The 19,519-nt window shown below is 39.9% G+C and overlaps 2 protein-coding genes and 1 pseudogene across 4 annotated transcripts in view; 2 read left to right on the forward strand and 1 right to left on the reverse strand.

Annotated features, from left to right (window-relative positions):
- LOC143671614 (cancer/testis antigen 55-like) overlaps positions 1-2,363 on the reverse strand; it is a 38,829-nt gene extending 36,466 nt beyond the window's left edge. Inside the window, exon 1 of the mRNA XM_077146862.1 lies at positions 2,186-2,363. Coding sequence (XP_077002977.1) covers positions 2,186-2,276 — 91 coding nt within the window. The 5' untranslated portion in view covers positions 2,277-2,363. The remainder of the gene's footprint in view (positions 1-2,185) is intronic.
- A 1,358-nt stretch (positions 2,364-3,721) lies between these two features.
- LOC143671613 (heterogeneous nuclear ribonucleoproteins C1/C2-like) lies at positions 3,722-10,238 on the forward strand. 3 transcript variants are annotated; one of them, XM_077146859.1, is made up of 3 exons: positions 3,722-3,773; positions 7,772-8,678; positions 8,774-10,238. In XM_077146859.1, the coding sequence occupies exons 2-3, from the start codon at positions 7,813-7,815 to the stop codon at positions 8,781-8,783; spliced, it is 876 nt and encodes a 291-aa protein (XP_077002974.1). In that variant the 5' UTR covers positions 3,722-3,773; positions 7,772-7,812; the 3' UTR covers positions 8,784-10,238. The 3 variants fall into 3 exon arrangements, with proteins under 3 accessions (XP_077002974.1, XP_077002973.1, XP_077002975.1); XM_077146858.1 differs by having other exon boundaries at positions 3,759-4,075; XM_077146860.1 differs by having other exon boundaries at positions 3,759-4,075; positions 7,772-8,669; positions 8,745-10,238.
- Positions 10,239-17,511: 7,273 nt separating this feature from the next.
- On the forward strand, positions 17,512-18,911 carry LOC143671748 (microtubule-associated protein RP/EB family member 1 pseudogene; annotated as a pseudogene).
- The last annotated feature ends 608 nt before the right edge of the window (positions 18,912-19,519 follow it).

The raw sequence follows: 19,519 nt of genomic DNA on the forward strand, positions 1-19,519 counted from the left end.
GCAGGGACCTGGAATAATGGGATTGAGAAAGACTTCTTGACCAAAACGGAGAAGAGAGAAATTAGGCAAAGTAAAGTTTCAGTGGCTGAGAGATTTCAGAGCTAAGAGGTTAACCTGGAGGTTATTCTTATGCATTATATAGATATCCCTTTTTAATTTGTGGTGTATTGGATTCGCTGGAGGAGAGTACCTGAAACTGATGAGCTGTGTTCCAGTAGCCTAGATTCTTGAAAAAGATCGTATAATGACACAGCTTTTAATATGTGACTGTATGATTGTGAAAACCTGGTGCCTGATGCTCCTATTATCCAGGGTATGGACAGATGAGTGAAAAAATATGGATAAAAAATAAATAAATAATAAGGGGGATAGGAGTAAAATAAATTGGGTGTATGGAAATACTAGTGGTCAGTGAGAGGGAGGGGTATGGGATGTATAAGCGTTTTCTTTTTATTTATTTTTCTGGACTGATGCACATGTTCTAAAAGTGATCATGGTGACAAATACACAACTATGTGATGATGTTGTAAGCCACTGATTGTACACCATGTATGGACTGTATATGTGTGAAGATTTCTCAATAAAACAACACAAACAAAAATATTAGTTATCATAACTGTATCTAGAGAGGCTTTAACCATCCATAATTGTCATATAATTTCATCATGATCATCAACAGCAGAGCAAGAGCATCTGGAAATTCTTTAACATCTCATTACCAAAGCTTAAAAGATTTTGGGCCTTAAATCTGGTGCAAAGGTGCATCTGAATCACCTGGAGGAGGAGTGGTGTTTTTCTCCGTTTGCTTCTGAACTAACACTGTTAGCAAGCAATAGATTGGGATTGGAAAGCTGGTGGTCTGCCTGTAGAGCCCACACTCTGAACCTCAACATCACAGCCACCACCTCCAAAACAGGAAGTTTTGGATTCACTGGATGGCTGGGAGAAATCCTGATTATACCAGATTACAGAATCATAAGACAAGAAAATCCTAACAAAATGAAAAAAATGGGTCAAATTTGTTCATTTAAATCATATAGAAGAAAGTAGAAGTGACAATGAAGACAAATGCCATTTAAGCACTAAAAAACCTGTGAAAGGCTCTACCACGTGGGTCTGTTGGTAAAAGTAATGCTCATTAGTGAACTCTACACTGAGAGATTTCAACTAAAACTTTAAGGAATAGCATTTAAATCAAAGGTGTGCTAAGGCTCAGCCACCCCTGGAGGGGTTTCCCGAGCTAGTGGAGAAGTTACCAGGAGATTGAAGCAGCTGGAAGGCAGACGCCCTGCTCCAGAGAGTAATGCTAACTAGAGAGGAGGCACCTCTTCCAAATTACCACCCTAAGGAGCTGTGACTCCCCTGGGAGGGCTGGCATCCAGAGGCTGGGGGATCACAGAGGTTAAGAATATGGTTTTTGGACCTGACGGTCTGGACGTGAATTCTGCTCAGCCACATACTAGTATAAGGGTAGTACCAGCCACGCACAACTCTAGCTCACCCGTCTGTGTCTCCCTGGTTCGGCTCTAAAATGAACTTCACAATACTACCACATTCCTCGTGGGCTCTATTGTGAGGATTATGACACAAAAGCTCATAAGGCCCTGAAGCACAATGTTTGGCACATCCAAGTACCCAACAAACGTAAGACATTTGAGACATTTATGTTATTCAGAGCAGGCATACGAGCCACTCAACAAAATCCTGTCACATTTTGAAAAACTCCTGCCAATTAAATGCATGTCTTCACAAGCAGCCACTGAGCATACGCTCAATGCCAGACTCTGGAGTGGGTTCTAGACACAAAAGTCACAAGGTAAATGCACAGCCCCAGCCCTCTTCACCACTACTGGAAATATAAAAAGAATATTTTCCACAACTGAACACTTGGCATGTGCACAAGCTCTAAAGGCATCTAGGGAAATGCAGATGTGGGGCATAGCCACCCCTCCCCCCCCCCCCCCCCCCCCCCCCCCGCGGTGACTTCTCGGCCGACACCATTATTACTTCGGAGCTGAGAGTTTGGGTTGTGGCTGACGCAAGCCTAGTTCTTGAGGACTCAGTGACCTGGGGACACCCCCCACCACAGTACCACAATATGATAACACCGTGGTTGTGCAGCGTCCTTCCGGAACCCAGAAGCCTTGGATGGGGGGAGGGGAGCGGCGCCCCTATCGGTGGGTACCTTCCAAGAGCCTCTCTTGCTGCTTGGAGTCCTCTTCCGTGCTGTCCACCCTCCTCCAGAAGTTCAGAGCCCTGGCAATGAGTCGAAACATGGTACAAGAGTCAGCCCGCTGAGTCACCGAGCGACACCCACCACGAGGTCCTTCTCTCTTCAAGCCTTCGCTTCTGCTTCGTGCAAAGTAACCACTTCAGAAGCCACTCCTCCTCTGTGCGGACCAACCACCAATAAGCAGCCCTCACTTTCTGTGCCCGCCTCCTGCATAATCCACCCAATGGGAATGTAGTGAACCAGACTGAGGCCACTGAAATGCCATTGGCTGGTGGGCAGGAAGTCGTGGCTCCTCCCACCAAAAGTGCAGGAGAACGCGAAGTGGTTGTTGGAAAGTGACTCCTAAGAGTGGGTCAGAGAGTTGAGTCTCGACTATAGGCTTCTCTAGGGAGCATCTGGAGTGTGGCTTGAAAGGTGGAGTAGCCGCCTACCTTGAGATGGGAAACTGGGCCTGGTTCTGGCTCCCAGGTGTCCAACCCGCATTCCCTGCTGCCTGTGGGTCCCTCCTTTTCATGGGGGCACCCTCCTCCCCTGAACAAAGGGTTCAGTTGTCAGCTCTAAGCAAGAGACGTGTAGTGTTAGATGCTGCCGTAGATATTGTGGAAGAGCCAAGCTTTCACATCCACATGGCCTCAAAACACAGGCCGATTGTTCTTAGGAAATATATATGAACTATTAAATTGTAAAGAGCATGATAAATGCAGCTTACTCACAAATGTTTAGATGATAGAACAATATAATGAATGTGGCAAATGAAGTTGGTAAATCTGGGTAGAGGGTATACAGTAGGACCTTATTTTACACAAACTCAACACAAATAGGTATATGAAGTTGAATATAGAAAAAAATAAAGGCAGAGAGAATTAAAAGTTCTAAAAGTTGTTTCTATGATTAACTTTATTTTCTTATTGTTACTAGGGTTATTATTTGCCTTATTTATTTTAAAATGCATAATAGGTATGCTTGTATAAGAAATACTTATTAAATAATGGGGTTTGTGATTAAGTGCCACCACTCAGCTCCTGCTACCCTGGGATCCAAGTATCCTTCTTGCATTTAAGGATCCGAGTTCAGTGGCAGCTAGTTCCAATGTAATTTGTGAGTCACAGAGAAAAGCGACCAAACAGCTCTTCAAAGGTGCTGCTGAGACTCTGAAACCGCCATTTACTAACCCCTTTTTCACTGAAGTTGACCCTCTCTTAGCAGTTTGGAAAAGTTTCCATTTCTCTGAGTTCTCACCTCCTCATGTTTATTCAGAGGAAGTTTGCTTCACTGCAAGAAGTTACTGACTGTTCTACCTTTGCAGCACCTGCTAAGGCTGGTTTTGACCAGTTCTAGCCACGTGGCGCACGCTAAGCCTCCATTTTAAGATATCAATTGGTTGCCACAGAGCATGCTCCACTAAGCCCCGCCCCTTAAACCCGCCTTCCGCCAATCGGATTGGTCCACATCATCTCATCCCATCTTTAGACACTCCCCTAAGCCCACCTTCTCCAGAGAGCTTAAAAGCCCAGACGCCATTTTGTTCGGGGAAACGGAGGTGAGGATTTTTCTCCTGTTTCGTTGCTAGTTGACTAAGTGATAATCTCTCTTCTCAAAATTTTGTTGTCAGGACATTGACTTCTGTGCATAAGGGACAGCTTGGCAACTTTGAAGGGACAGTCCTAGAGAGCCCACCCTGAGGCTCCACAGCCAGTCACAGACTCTGAGCGGTGGCCTAGGCCACTTAGTGTAGGGGCTCTACGATTGCAACTTTCTCCCATTCCTGCCAATTGTCATCCCTCCTTCAGTCCAGTTTAATTTTGAGAAAAAAAAACAGTTCTGGGTAAAGACGTCTTCTGGGTGAGTAACTTCCTAAAATGCCTACTTTTTTTTTTTGTATGCTGTATGACGGGATCATATTTCTTTATTTTTCGACGTGAGTATCCTGTTATTGCAGGACCATTTGTTGAATTTGTTAGTTTGTTTGTTTGGGGGAAGTACAGGGACTGGGAATTGAACCCACGTCTCCCACATGGCAGGCGAGAATTCTACCATTGAACTACCCTTGCACCCCCATTAAAGTGTCTATTTTTACGCGAACTCGTTTGGGATTTTTTGTTTTGTTTTTGGTTACTGGGTTAAGACTGTGGGTTCGAGTCCCACCTCAGTTGTAGGACTGTGAGTTCCAGTTCCACTTTACTCCTACCAGGTTGTACTGAGGATCAGGTCCCAGGCATATGAGAGTCAGTCATCACTGAAGTAGTCATATTTTGGATGTGAGTCAAGTCGTAGTTTGGTCTCTGTGGGTTCGAGTCCCACTTTGTTATTTTTTATTTTTTATTTTTATTAATTAACGGAAAAAAAGAAATTAACCCAACATTTAGAAATCATACCATTCTACATATGCAATCAGTAATTCTTAACATCATCACATAGATGCATGATCATCGTTTCTTAGTATATTTGCATCGGTTTAGAAGAACTAGCAACACAACCGAAAAAGATATAGAATGTTAATATAGAGAAAAAAAATAAAAGTCCACTTTGTTATTGGTTTACGGGTAGTATGATCTGCTCTTACGCAGTCCAGCTCCCCCTGTCCAGAGTGTGTATATTCCATAACTAAGAATCAGGGCAGTGCCACACTACACCTTTCCAGTTTCCCGCTATGGTCTTCTGGGTTGCTGTTTAATTTTGTAAACATCTGGTATTCAGTGCCAGAAAAAAAGTTATAACCGTGGAAAAATATTAACAGCATAAAATGTGTTTTAGGTAATTGGTCTATGTTTAGCTATAAATCAATGAAAAAGGAAAGGGACGGTATTCTTTTGTAACATGGCATGACCGCTGTAAGAATCTTGGGAACAGTGGCCAGAGAAGAGCCTCTTAAACATATACCATATTACAGTTGGGCTTACGTTATAAAAGAGAAGAGAAATGAAGCAATCCCATATGTTCAGTCTTTTATGCCTTTGTATCAGAATAAAAATTTACAGAAAAGGTGCAAAATTATGATTCAAGGTAGTGGATTTTTGTATTTCTGGGTTTCTGTGGTTTTGTGTCTGATCATGGCAAAAGATTTTTAATTGAAGCTGTAAGTTTTGTGTCTGTTTGTTTACTGTATATTTGTTTATACTTGTGGATGGTATTACCAAATTGCAAATAAAAACATCTTAAATGAGCTCTGTTCAAATTGCTTAAAGATAAGTAAGTATTTATCAAAATATCTATCTGTGATAGATAATCTATAGAAATTAATACTGGAGTTCTAGACACTAAAAAAACTGAACTTCTAATACATCCAATGTAAAAATAATTTTAATGGGATTAAATCCAAATGTTTTAAAAATTTAGGTGCATTTTCATTTTTCAGGGATTATCTGGAGCTCCTGGCCCCATTTATTCTGTCTTCCTGGGGGCAGGGTTCAGGGTGCTGATGTTTGTGGTAGCTGTGGACAGCTGGCCATTGGCGGGGAGACTGCCCTGAGCTTCCTGAAACAGCAGCTCCCCACCCCCACCCCACCCCCGCCAAAGGCTCTTTGCCCTCTGAGAAAGCGAAATGCTTTTCAAGGAAACTACTAAGGTTGCCCTGGGAAATGGCAGAGGCTTTTCCGGTTCTCCAGGACACATCTTTAGGTGAAATAGATCTGATAATTGCAAACAATTAGAAACGGGGGCATATGGGCTCTAATAGATACTAGGGCCACCTTATTTTTATTAAACTCCCCCTGCCCTCAGTAACCCTTCTTCCCAGGTACAGGAACAATTCAAAAGGTGGGTGTACAAACCTAGCCAGATAGGGCAGCTGTGGGGAAAGGCTGGGTGCAGGAACGTTTTGGTTTGGAGCACTTTCTAGTAATCCTGAGGATTGAAGGTGATAAGCACAATGAAAATATTGCAAACTGAGCCATATAGGGCATAATCTGTTCTGTAAAATGGGTTCCTCACTTACTGTGGTGCTCCAAGGGACTTCCCCAATCTGGAATTATTTTTCCTCTAATAATACTTTAGCGATAGTAGCAGTAGTAAAATCATTATTAAAGCTTATTTATAACCTTGAAATGGGGTAATTGAATACATTGCCAAATTTCAAAAGGTCCAGTAAGTAAAGAAAAAATGTCCTTGAGAGTCATAAAAGAGTTTTCCTGGATTATCCTTAAGACAAATTAAACAATTATAATATACTTCCCATTGCCTGTTAGTTACTATGCTTGAGAGATTGGCTGTTTGTAATTTTGAAATGTTAGAAAAACAATGAGGTTTTTTATTAGCCTGTGATGGAGGAAAAGTAGAAAAATGCTGGCTGCTTTTATAAACCTTCAATTAGATCATAGCTTTGCCCTAATAAAAGCCAGACCTCTACTTGTGTCCAGAAAGTTGTTTTGGAAATTATTCATAATATAAAAATATTATGAATAATTATTGAATTATTCAATAATTCAATAATTTATTATGAATAATAATTCAATTCATAATAATTCAATAATTCAATAAATTATTATGAATAATTTATTTCTTCACTAAAATGTTAAGAATACGGTAAACTGAGAAAAACAATCCCCTAAAACAGCTGACTCTTTGAGCTATGAAAGTTAAGTACAATAAAAACCTACAAGTTTTCTCAGGTATGTTCTCCCTAAATTTATGTAGGTTTACTAATAAAATAAGCCGCCGTTATATTTACCTGATCTTTAAAATGATGTGAAATGGATTGGGGGGAACCGCCTGAGCGGTTGCGGCCGCGTGGTGACCTGGAGCAGCAGCCGGCTTCTTCCCGCGGACCTGGCGAGTGGGAGATTCAGCTTCGAATCCCTTCTCCCTTGCCCCGCCTGGTTGCAAATCACTTGAAGTTTATGAGTTAGTGGAACTTTGCTTGAGGGCAGCAAGGCAAACCCTGTCCCTACTCGCTGGAGCTCGGTTTTGAGTTTTAATCTCCCTTCCCCACCCTTCGGGACGCGCACATTCCCACTCCAAAATCAACCTTAGAAAGACATTTTAAACATAAAGCGACCTGTTGTGCGCTACGGCAAATTTATAGGGGTTTTTAAAAAATTGTTTCCAGAAAGGGGACCCGGATTTAAGATGTAAATTTTAAAATTTCTATTTCTGTTTATTTCTGCAGCGGCTGGGTTAGAGGAAGGAACCTCTTTAGCCTCTCATAAACTGACCACTCTGCTTCCTCGTTCTTTTTCTGTTTTGTTTCTTTTTTTTTTTTGCGGGGGGGGGGGGGTTTGGTTGGTTGGTTGGTTTTTTTTTTTTTTTGCATGGGCAGGCACCGGGAATCGAATCCGGGTCTCTGGCGTAGCAGGCGAGAATTCTGTGAGCCATGTGACCCGCCCCTTCATGGTTTTTTAAGATTGAACAATGATGTGGAAAGAGCTTTGCTAGTCTACTAAAGAGAACTTTGCCCTCGCGGTTTTTGTGCAAACTGCTTCTGGAAAGAAAAAGGAATGAACTTTACTGATTTGACATTTTTACACCTCCGTTTTTCTAATGTGGGCTATTTTTATTTTTTTATTATTATTTTTACAGTGAGCTTTTTTTTTTTATCTGTAGCGACACTTTTGGCTTTGTGACGAAGCTCCTCATCAAACACCATGGCCAGCAACATCACCAACAGGACGGATCTGCGCTCCGTGGGCTCCCGCGTGTTCATTGGGAATCTCAATAACCTGGTGGTGAAGAAGGCTGACGTGGAGGCGCTCTTCTCCAAGTATGGCGAGGTTGTGGGTTGCTCTGTTCACAAGGGCTTTGCCTTCGTTCAGTATAGTAACAGGAGAAGTGCCCAGGCTGCTGTAGCAGGAGAGGATGGCAGCATGTTTGCTGGCCGGGTTCTAGATGTTAATCTGGCTGCAGAGCCGAAGGCGAAGCGAAGAAAAGCAGGTTGGAAGCTATCGGCAGCAAAGACGTACACGTCAGAGCCGAAACACCCTTCTCCGCTCTGGCCACTCGGGTCTTCTTTTGACTTGCGTTGGGATTATTACAGCAGTATATACAGCTACCCAGCATGTGTTCCTCCTCCTCCTCCTCCTCCTCCTCCTCCTCCTCCTCCTCCTCCTCCTCCTCCTCCTCCTCCTCCTCTGATTCGGGCTCTAGTGCCCACAATACACCAGCGTGTATCAGAAAACACATCACCAAAAGGCAGAAGTGGCTTCAATTCCAAGAGTGAGCAGCAAGGGTCTTCGAAGTCTGGAAAGGTCAAAGGAGCTGACGTTCAGATCATTAGGAAGGAGCTAGCCCAGTTAAAACAGAAAGTAGATTCTCTACTGGACAGGCTCAACAAAATTGAAAAGGAACAGAGCAAACGAGAGGGGAAGAATGCTACCTCAGACGAGGAGCAGAGCAGCAGTTCCATGAAGGGTGGTGAGATGCCTATGGAGATCGAGTCTGAAGGGGGTGAGGATGACTCTGCTGAGGAGCTGAGCCTACCGGACAGTGATCGTGAAGATGGGGGCATGACCAGGTGAACACCATGGGAAAGGAAAGGGGTGGTGGAGTGGGGATCGGGGACACATGAAGTGCCTCTAACTCCTTCCTATTTGCATGTGTTTCCCACAGCTGGAGTTAAGGATGCTGAAAAAGAGGCAGAAGAAGGAGAGGATGACAGAGACAGCATCAGTGGCGAGGAAGACTCTAAAGCACATATTAGGGTTTAGAAATGTTATCCCATTATTTCTTTTTCTAGGCACTTGTTTAAGATAATTTTTTGTAATAATAGCTAAAATTTATTAAGAACTTACTATATGCCAAATGTACAACTGGAGTTTTTTTTAACATTTTTTTTATTTTGAAGTATATACAAAAAGCAATACTGTTCAAAGTATATTTTAGCAAGTAGTTATGTAACAGATTTCACAGTTTGGTTTGGATTACAGTTCCACCATTTCAGGCTTTTCTTTCTAGCTTCTCCAAAACCCTGGAGAAAATATATATATATCAATATGATGATTTGGTAGTCAGACTCATTTGTGAAATCCCAACTTCATTGTTATAACTTTTTTTCTCCTATGAGCCTTTGCCCAATCTTTAGGGATATTTGGGTTATACCCGGTGTAACTTTTTTTTTGTTAAAAAGGGGATGTTGGCAATATGGGATAAGGGCTCAGAACTAGTTGATGTTCTTAGAGAAACCGGCTCCTCTAGATTTCAGGACTTACCTGGCCTAGGAGCCATCTGAAGGTTTAGGTTTCCGAGAAGTAAACTTAATACGTACAACTTTTGTAGGATCTCCAATAGAGCCCTGGCGTTTAAGATTAACAACAATGATGTTGGTTGGGGATTGGCAGTGTGTGAAAATTAGCATTATCTAGCTGAAGGTTGCACAAGCGTAGCCTCCAGAATAGCCTCTTGACACTCTTAGCCACTGGTCTAAGATCATTTTTTTCACCCAGTCCTCTCCCCTAGTATCTACAGCACATGCTCACTGTTCTCCCCATTCTCAGCCATCCCATGCTTATTAACTCATATTGCTCTGCTCTTAGTTCCATTTTTCACTTCCTTTGACACTCCTACTAGTTATGTTAAGTCTTACCCTGTAAATTTTGCTTTTAATTTTGATACCTGTTTATAACAACAATAAAAAGGATGTATGTTTTCTATCAGCTGTCTCCAAAATAATCTCTTTTTATTTAGGGAATACAGTTCTCACCATTCAATGTGAGTTCAGTAGTTGCTTCCCTAGCTGCAAAGGCAATCTCAAGTATTTGAGTAGCACCTGTGAACAGTTTTGCATTAGAGATATGTGTGTTATATCCCACATAAGAGTACGGTGTGGGGCTGTAAAACACAAATGTAACAGTGAATTTTTGTGGAATAGCAGATGGCATACCAAATGCATCCTCTAGAAGAATAATTAATGAAACAGTCTTCAGATTTGTTTTCTAAAGTTAATACCATGTGTTATTTTTGTGAACAGCCTGATATTTGGGACCTTCTTTCCTCAAACAAGACGTTATTAAACCTGGAATTTAAAGGGAAAAAATGATGTAAAATGTAAATTTGTGTTTAACAAAATAAAGTTACTACTTCAACAAACGTTAAGAATAATTGCATTATGTAGGATGTTTGAAGACACTTCAAAGCTCTTTTTGGTAACTTAAGGTATGCAGATATGAGGTATATGAATTATGCAAGGTATATTTTTTTTAAGGAAAAGGGGTAGATTAGTCTTAAAATAAAATGACTGGTTTTGCCAAAATGAGAAACAAGCGTATATAGGACAACACCTAAATGGATGTAGAAGGTTGTAGAAGTGCATTGTATTTGTCACAGGCAATGCTAAGTTTTGACAGGCTTATATATATATAATATTAAGAGCGATCATATCAAACAGTCACTTCATGCAAAAACTAGAATTTGGTTTTCTCTCTGCTAAAATTACTAGGTTTCTTTGGATTACTAGCCTCCTGCTGATGAGAAATAAAAGGTTTTTCCATCTGGTATTCTGCCTAGAAGACAAAAATTCTATGTTATCTCAGAATAATATTCTTGTTGATGTTTCTATTGATTTTATCATCCTTAATTGTTTTAGAAAACAAATCTTTTTACTTTTAAAAGAACTGAGTCTCTTCCTATATTAGTTTGGGTTCTCTAGAGAAACAGAATCAACAGGAAATATTCATAAGTATAAAATTTATAAAAGTGTCTCACATACCCGTGGGAATGCAGAGTCCAAAATCTGTAGGGCAGGCTGTGAAGCTGACAATTCTGATGGAGGGTCTGGACGAACTCCGTAGGAGAGGTTCGCCAGCTAAAGCAGGAAGAGCCTGTCTCTTCTGAATCCTCTTCAAAAGGCTTCCAGTGATTAGATTAAGCATCATTTATTGCAGAAGACACTCCCCTTGGCTGACTACAAATGGAATCAGCTGAGGATGCAGCCGATGTGATCATGATTTGATTCTATGAAACGGCCTCATAGCAACAGACAGGCCAGCACTTGTCCAACCAGACAAACAGGTACCACCACTTGGCCAAGTTGACACATGAACCTGACCATGACACTTCCCTACCCTTAGTTAAATAAGGAATCAAATGTTTCACAGTTGCCCACTTTCTTGCTAAACAATGTTGAAACCTGACAAATTTTGACATCCTGTCTTCTTAAGGCCGAACTCTAAAGAATGCATTTTATATATTCAAACTGTCTTTGGGATTTTCTAGTGAACCCTTGGAGAATCTCAGGGGATTTGTTCTTTTGCCTTGACAGAAAGAGGTGCTAGAAATAGTTAAATTTATGTGACATGTTATGGGTGCGTAGGAAGTGTTGTCAAATCAAAGGGGATTTTCTAACCTTCTGCAGGTTGAATTTGGTGGGTAAAATATTATTTGTATGAATATTTAGAAATAGTACAGAATTCCAAGAGATTTGGCAGTGTTCTCACTGTACATGAGATGTTCTGATTCTAATCTAAACGATATTAAACAATAATATAATGTTATTGTCATAATTTTAGCTATTCTTTGAAAATTCTGTATAGCACAAGAACAACCAAATTTCCTTGTCTTACTCTGATGCTTCTGATTGTTTTATTCTGATGCTTCTCTAAACGTGCATGCGGTCGGGTGGGCAGTGGTGGCTCAGTGGCAGAGCTCTCGCCTCCTGTGCGGGAGAACCAGGTTTGATTCCTGGTGCCTGCCCATGCAAAACAAAAAAAGTGCTTGCCGTCAGCTACAGGTCAGAGCTTCATCTCCAACAATGAAGCATTTTAAAAAGGAAGTAAGGTAAATATATAAACTATATATTTAATTAATTAACACAACCTTAGTAAATTAATTCAGTTAATTAACATAACCCTAGTAAAAGTGTAAAGGTGAGATAGGAAGAAACTTCTGCGATGGTCTGTTGTTGATGACCTCCAGCTAAGTTAATTGTCAAATGTTTTTATTTTGGTAAATAGCTTCATTCAGAAAATGTGAGTAAGGGAATTAGGGCCTAGATTATAGACTCTTGCAACAGTCACATTTTTTCCTGGGCTTTGATTGTTATTTCTAAATTTTGAGTTGCTTTGCTCCGTGTGTGTGCGTGCGTGTGTGTGAAAGAAAGAGACCTGGTAGCTTCCTGGAATATTTTTAGGTCTGTGTGACACCTGAGACTAAGAATTGGAGTTCTCCAGCTCTGGAGGTACTGAAGGAACAGCATTACTCCATATAGCAGTTGTTGAAGAAAGTGAAAAAGGGGTCAGACTTCAACTGGGGATGTGAATGGGGCTGAACTGGTTAGGACTGAGGTGAATCAAAATACAGGGTAAAGGATGATATTGTCTGTATTTTATGACTCTAATTTGTTTGTGAAACCAAAGGAGAGATTTATTCTGTCCAAAATTTAGAAATAACAGTTAAAGCTCAGAAAAAAAATGTGACTACTGTCAGAGCTTACCATCTAGGCCCTCATTTTCTTTTAAGCATCTTCTAAGTGAGGCAATTTCCTGAAATAAAAACATTTGGCAGTTCACGTATATCGTGGTCATGAACCAAAAACCATAGCAGAAGTTTTGTCACGTCTCACCTTTACACATTTACCAGGTCTGCCAGTTCGAAAGGATTTATGTACCCTAGAAAAGCCATGTTTTAATACCAATCAATCTTGTGGGAGCAATGGTTTCTTCTACTCCCTATTCAGTACTGTATGTTAGAAACTTGATTAGGTCATTTCCATGGAGATGTGACTCAATCAATTGTGGGTATTAAGCTTGATTAAATGGAGACATGTCTCCACCCATTCTACATGGGTCTTGATTAGTTTACCAGAATCCTATAAAAAAGGAGACATTTTGGAGAGAGTTCCCTTTTGAGAATAAGAAGAGAGCCACTGAAGCATGACAGAAGAAGGGAGACTGCCCCCGGGGGAGCCTCATGAAGCAAGAGGCCTGGAGAGGAAGCTAGTAGCCATCGCCATGTTCTCTATGTGCTTTCCCAGTTGAGAGAGGGAGATGCTGAATGTCATCGGCCTTCTGAAACCAAGGTGTCTTTCCCTGGATGCCTTAGCTTAGACATTTTTACAGACTTGCTTTAATTTGGACAATTTCATAGCCTTAGAACTGTGAACTAGCAACTTATTAAATTCCCCTTTTTAAAAGCCATTCTGTTTCTGATATATTGCATTCTGGTAGCTAGCAGACTAGAATACCAGGGTTATTTTAATCAACAGGTAGAGCATATTATATACTTGCCTTGCTTCTTTTTATTTAATTTTTAAAAGTTTTTTATATTTGAATACTTATTCTGCTTTTTTTGCAGAACAACTCTAGTTCATTGTTCTTTTCTACAGAGCCATTCTCAGGCTACTTCTCTCCTGATTCTAAATCATATTGATGCCAGACTGTGTTGCAGAAATAAACTATTTTTTTTCCTTAGGTTTCTAACTAAAATCTTTCCTGTTTTTCAAAATACATCCCAAAGGGCTCTATTCAGGAATGCTATTAGAACTTCCCATTTTAAAGAATTTCCATAATCAGTAACCAATTAGAACACTTGCATAACACAAATGCAGTAACACAACCAACTACCACATTGAAACAGATGCTTAACACTTACTATGTATTGAAGTAACACACCAATTAATAACTACACTGAACACACCAATTAACAATTAAACAGGTAAACACTATACCTAAGCAACACACCAATTAACAGTTAAACAGGCATCATACACTTAATTTCATTGAATACCAATTAATTATGGGATTCCTTATTCAAGGAATATACGCAACAGAAAATCTCAGGTCGGCCTTGGGCACCATACAGCATGGTACTCAGAAAACAGAAAGGTGTAGAGGTCAGAGCAAAGGGCGATCTTTCTGGAAGCAAGGTTCAGGGCCTCGAACCTCTGTAGGAACTTTCTGACCCGCTTTTATCTTGATGACACACTCACCCAGTCGGATGTCTGGACTTGAAACTAGACACTGTTTTCTGTCTTTGAAGCTTTCTGAAGTGCCGAGGGCCTGGAGTGACGGAAGAAAACCCGGTTGTCAAGCCTTTTTCTTTTAGTCTAGAGGCTGCAAAAGGCTCAGTTACCATGTCTTCCTGTCGTGCCGGGGATCCAAAACTTCGGGCAGTTGGAGTCCTTGCTTCTTAGGAGCCTGGTTCCACCAGAGTTGCCAGATTGATGCTGAACAATTGGAGGGTTCTCTGCCTGATGGCACATAACAGCCAATCCACGACATTGGTGTTCTGAAGAGGGAAAGAGTTCATTGCTGTGTGTGAAGCAGGAGATCAAATAGCCTCTCAGCCCGAAAATCTGTCTCCTTGAGTCTAAGGAGTTCAAGGATTTTATGGATTCAAACAAGGTGAGGGAAGGGGGATTTCTTACCATTATGATACCAGGTATAAACAGGGCTGAGACGAGCCTAGAACGGCCATTACAATAGTAGGTATAAACAAAGTTGAGACTAGGCTAGAATAACCATTACAGCAATAGGTATAGACTAGTTGACTTTCAGTAATTTCAGGTATTAACCTCAGTATTCTACAATATAGAAAGAAAAAAAAATCAGTACTTGTAATCATTCTTGAATTTTTGGTTATACCACGAAGCTCGAGGGTGGCTTCCTTATCAAAAGATCTGTGCATTTCTGAAGCTGTTACATCTCCTTCAGAATCAAATGCCCTTGTTTTCATGCTATTAAAAAATGGTAAAGGTTCAATTTCCAATTGGTAATTGCCACGATATAAATTACAAAGGATTTTCACATTTGTATCCCATGATTTTGCTAAATGCTTATTAGTTCTAGTAGGTTTTTGGTAAATGCTGTTAGTTCCAATAGCTTTTTTTTTGGAGATTCTTTCGGATTATTTCTGTGTATGAGCTTGTAATCAACGAATAAAGACAACAGTACTGCCTCTGCCCTCCCAAACCATAGAGTCTCTATTTCTTTTTCCCTGCCATGTCGCCTGTTCTCTAATACGATATCAATAGAAGTGAGAAAATGAGCATCCTTGTCCAGCTCTTAGGCTTAGAGAAAAAGCATTCAGTTCCTCACCATTAAGTCTGATGTTACATGGAGGCTTTTCATAAATGCTCCTTGTCAGAATGAGGAAGTTAGCCTTCTTCCCAGTTTGCTGAGCGACTACTTGTTTTCTTTTGCTTTGCTTTCTCATGAATGAATGTTGAATGTTGTCAAATGTTTTTTTTTCTGCATCTATTGAGATGAACAAAGGCTTTCTTTCTTCATTCTGGTTACATGGTGAATTACATAGACTGAGGTTTGAATACTAAACCAACATTGCATTCATGAGATAAGCCAGATTTGGTCATGAAATATTATCCTTTATACCGTGTATATTACTGGATTTGATTTGATATTTTGTTAAGGATTTGTGTGTGTGTGTGTGTGTGTGTCTATATCTATGCTCATGAGGCAATTGTCCTCTACTTCTCTCTTAAAGTCTTTTACTGATTTTGGTATCAGGGTGAAAGAGGCCTCATAAAATGAGCTGGGAGGTTATTTCCTCTGCTTCTATTTTCTGGAAGTGCTTGTGAGCAGTTGGTATTACTCTGCTTGAAATATTTGATACAATTCACCAGCAGAGCCATCTTGTTGTATTTTATTTGAGGAGTTTTACTTATGGATTTAATTACTTTAATGGATACTAAGCATATTACTATATATTAATTGATTCAGGTTTCCTATTTCTTTTTTGAGTATGTTTTGGTAACTTGTATATGCATTTCAGGGCATTTGTCCATTTTATCTAAGTTGTCAAATTTATTAGCTTAAATTTGTTCGTAATATTTTCTTACTATTCTTTTGACAATTGCACCCTCTGCTCTCCTGTCTCAAACCTGATATTAGCAATTTGTGTCTTCTCTCTCATCTTCAATGATGTGTTAGTTTCATCAGTTCTAAGGGCCCAGATTTTGGTTTCACTGATTTTCCCCATTTGTCCATTTTCTATTTCATTTAATTCTGCACTTACTTTTATTATTTCATTCATTCTACTGACTTTGAGTTTTTGTTCTTTGTTTTCCAACTGCTTAAGGGAGAACCTTACCACAAATATTTTAGCCCTTTCTTCTGCTAATCTGAGCATTGAAAACAATTCATTTTCCTCTAAGCACTTGTTTAGCTTCATCCCAGCAATTTCTACATGATGTTTTTTCATTTTCATTTAGTTTAAAATATTTCTAATTTTCTTCGTCATATTTCTTTGACCCTGTGTTATTTTGAAATGTATTGTTTAATTTTCAAATATTTGTGAATTTTCTATATATATTTCTGTTTCGAGTTTAATTGTATTATTTATTCAAGACATGATTTGTATGATTTTGAGCTAACTGAATAATCCACTCCCAAATAATAAGTGGGTCTAAAAAGAAAATCCAAATGGAAATTAAGAAGTATTTTGTACTAAAGGAAAATTAAAACACGTCTCATGTCAAATTTGTGGGATGCTGCTGAAGCAGCACTTATGGAGATTTTTATAGAATTTGACAGAAGGGTTATGAAACATAAAATTTCAAAGGATCTTAAATAGCTAAAAGAAATTCAAGAAATAGAACAAATTGATAGCATTACACTACCTGTTCTAGTTTGCTAGCTGCCGGAATGCAATATACCAGAAACAGAATGGCTTTTAAAAAGGAGAATTTAATAAGTTGCTAGAAAATGTCCCAATTAAAACAAGTTTATAGAAGTGTCCAATCTAAGACATCCAGGAAAAGATACCTTTGTTCAAGAAGGCCAATGAAGTTCAGGGTTTCTCTTTCAAATGAGGAAGCACATGGTGAACACAGTCAGGGTTTCTCTCTCATCCAGAAAGGCATGTGGTGAACATGGCAATATCTGCTAGCCTCCTCTCCTGGCTTCTTTTCATGAAGCTCCCTGGTAGGCATTTTCCTTCTTCATTTCCAAAGGTTGCTGGCTGGTGGACTCCCTGCCTCTCGTGGCTGTATCATTCTGCTCTCTCAGAATCTTTTGCTTTCTCCAAAATGTTTCCTCTTTTATAGGATTCAAATAAATTAATCAAGACCCACCTGAATGGGTAGAGACATGTCTCCACCTAATCCATCTTAACAACCACTCTTGATTAAATCTCATCTCCAGGGAGATGATCTAATTGCAGTTTCAAACATACAATACCGAATAGGGATTCCAATAAATGGCTGCCTTTACAAAATGGGATTAGGATTAAAACATGACTTTTCTAGGGTACATACATCATTTCAAACCAGGACATTACTTGATTTCAAGACTTAGTATAAAGCTAGTAAGCAAGACCACACGGTACTTCTGTGAGTTTAGATGTACAGATTCAGGTGCCAGATTGACTCAACAAATGTTGTTGGACTAACAAGGCCAATGGCTAAGGAAGATATTGGTATGTACTTACCTTTTTGTTCTTTTTCATACTGCCTGTATCTAGTTTTGGCCTCAGGATAATATCAGCCTCTTGTAATTACTTGGGAAAAGTCCCCTTCTTTTTTTTCTGGAAGTTATTGTGTAGATTTAGTATTAATTTTTCTTTAAATTTTTGTTAGAATTTTCCAGTAAAATGATCTGGGCATGTAAATATCTTTGGGGGAAATTTTTAACTTATGACTATAATTTCCATACTATTTATATGCCTATTCATATTATTTCATATTGGGTGAAATATGGTACTTTGTTTTTCTTGAAATTGATCCATTTCAACTAAGTTGCCAAATTTATGTGGATAGAGTCATTCATAATAGTCCCTTATGAGCCTTTCAACTGCCCAGAGAATATTTACCAAGATGGACCATATTCTGGACTACAAAAAAGTCTCATTAAATTGAAAAGGACTCAGAGTTGTGCATAAGGGGCGTGTGTGTGTGTGTGTGTGTGGTCATCGCATGGAAGGGCAGGCATGGTCTGGCAGTTTGAACAATTCGGAGACGGAACCTAAGCCGGGTACAGGCTGTAAACCTTTCCAGCTGAGAGTCAAAGACGGCAGTGAACGTATACTTGACCTGTGACCAGTGATAACTTAAGTCCACATGACATGCTGGCATGGATCAATGAGTCTCTGCAGTTAAAGTTGACAAAGAATGAACAGGGCTGCCTATTGTCCATTTATGAACATGCTGTTCCCTGTCTCCATTGCTTTGAAAAAGGTGAAAGTCCAAGCTAAGTTACAACATAAATGCATCCAGAACTTCATAATACTACAAGCAGGTTTTAAGAGAATGGGTGTTGACAAAATAATTCCTGTGGATAAATTAGTGAAAGGAAAGTTTCCGGACAAGTTTCGAATTGGTTCGGTGGTTCAAGAAGTTTTTTGATTCAAACTATGATGGGAAAGACAGATCCTGTAGCTGCTAGACAAGGTCAAGAGACCACAGTAGCTTCCTGCCTTGTTGCTCCAGCTCTAAATAAATCGAAGGAACCTCTCAGCTCTGCCAGTGCAGCTCCACAGAGGCCCATTTCAACACAGAGAACTACTGCAGTTCCTAAGGCTGGTCCAGGTGTGGGGAGAAAGAATCCTGGTGTGGGCAGTGCGGATGATGAAGCAGCTGCATTGTTGCAGCAGGTCAATGTATTGAAACTCAAGGTAGAAGACTTGGAGAAGAGAGATTCCTACTTTGGGAGACTAAGGAACATTGAATTGACTTGTCAGGAGAATGAGGGGGGAAATGACGCTGTACTGCAGAGCGCTGTGGACATTCCCTTATGCCACAGATGGAAGCTTTGTGATATCCGATAAAGGGACCCCCAGGAGGAACAAGACAGTGTATTAACAGCCTGAAACAGGAGAGCAACATCAAAATTCTTCACGCCAAATCATGTGCTTAACTGTAAAATTCTCCCTTTTATTATTTTTAGAGGACCCATTGGTTTCTTTACATAAGCAAAAGTACCTCTTCTTAAAAAGTGCACTTTGAAGAACTTTTAAGTTCTTTAACTCCATTAAGTAGGAGTTAGGAGCTTTTCCCTTGTAGCAGAGCAGTGTTGACGTCTGGTTGGTTCACCTGGGGAACAGAGAGGTTGACCCTGGGGCTCACCGTGGATTTGCTGGAAACTCTGATAGCTGGAGAAGGTATTATGTCATACGATGAAGTGGAGACCTCAGTAGAGAAATGGAAAGACTGAATTGAATCTTAAACTAATGTGAAATCTTGGCAGAGAAAGTTTTAATAAATAAATACCTTAAGGGTATTTAAAATATGCTTCTATATTTCAAAATATAAACTGTAACGTGACCGAGTTTATGTGTTTAACATTGTGTTTGGGAAGAAAGGGTCAGATCTTGAAACTTTTGTAACCTGCTATTCACAAAGCTTTGCAGGACTGCTGGAATCCTTGTAGGCCTCGACATTGGCTCAAAAGGAAAGTTGCCATTTGGTGT

The sequence above is a fragment of the Tamandua tetradactyla genome, chromosome X (genome assembly GCF_023851605.1).
Source record: "Tamandua tetradactyla isolate mTamTet1 chromosome X, mTamTet1.pri, whole genome shotgun sequence".
NCBI lineage: Eukaryota > Metazoa > Chordata > Mammalia > Pilosa > Myrmecophagidae > Tamandua > Tamandua tetradactyla.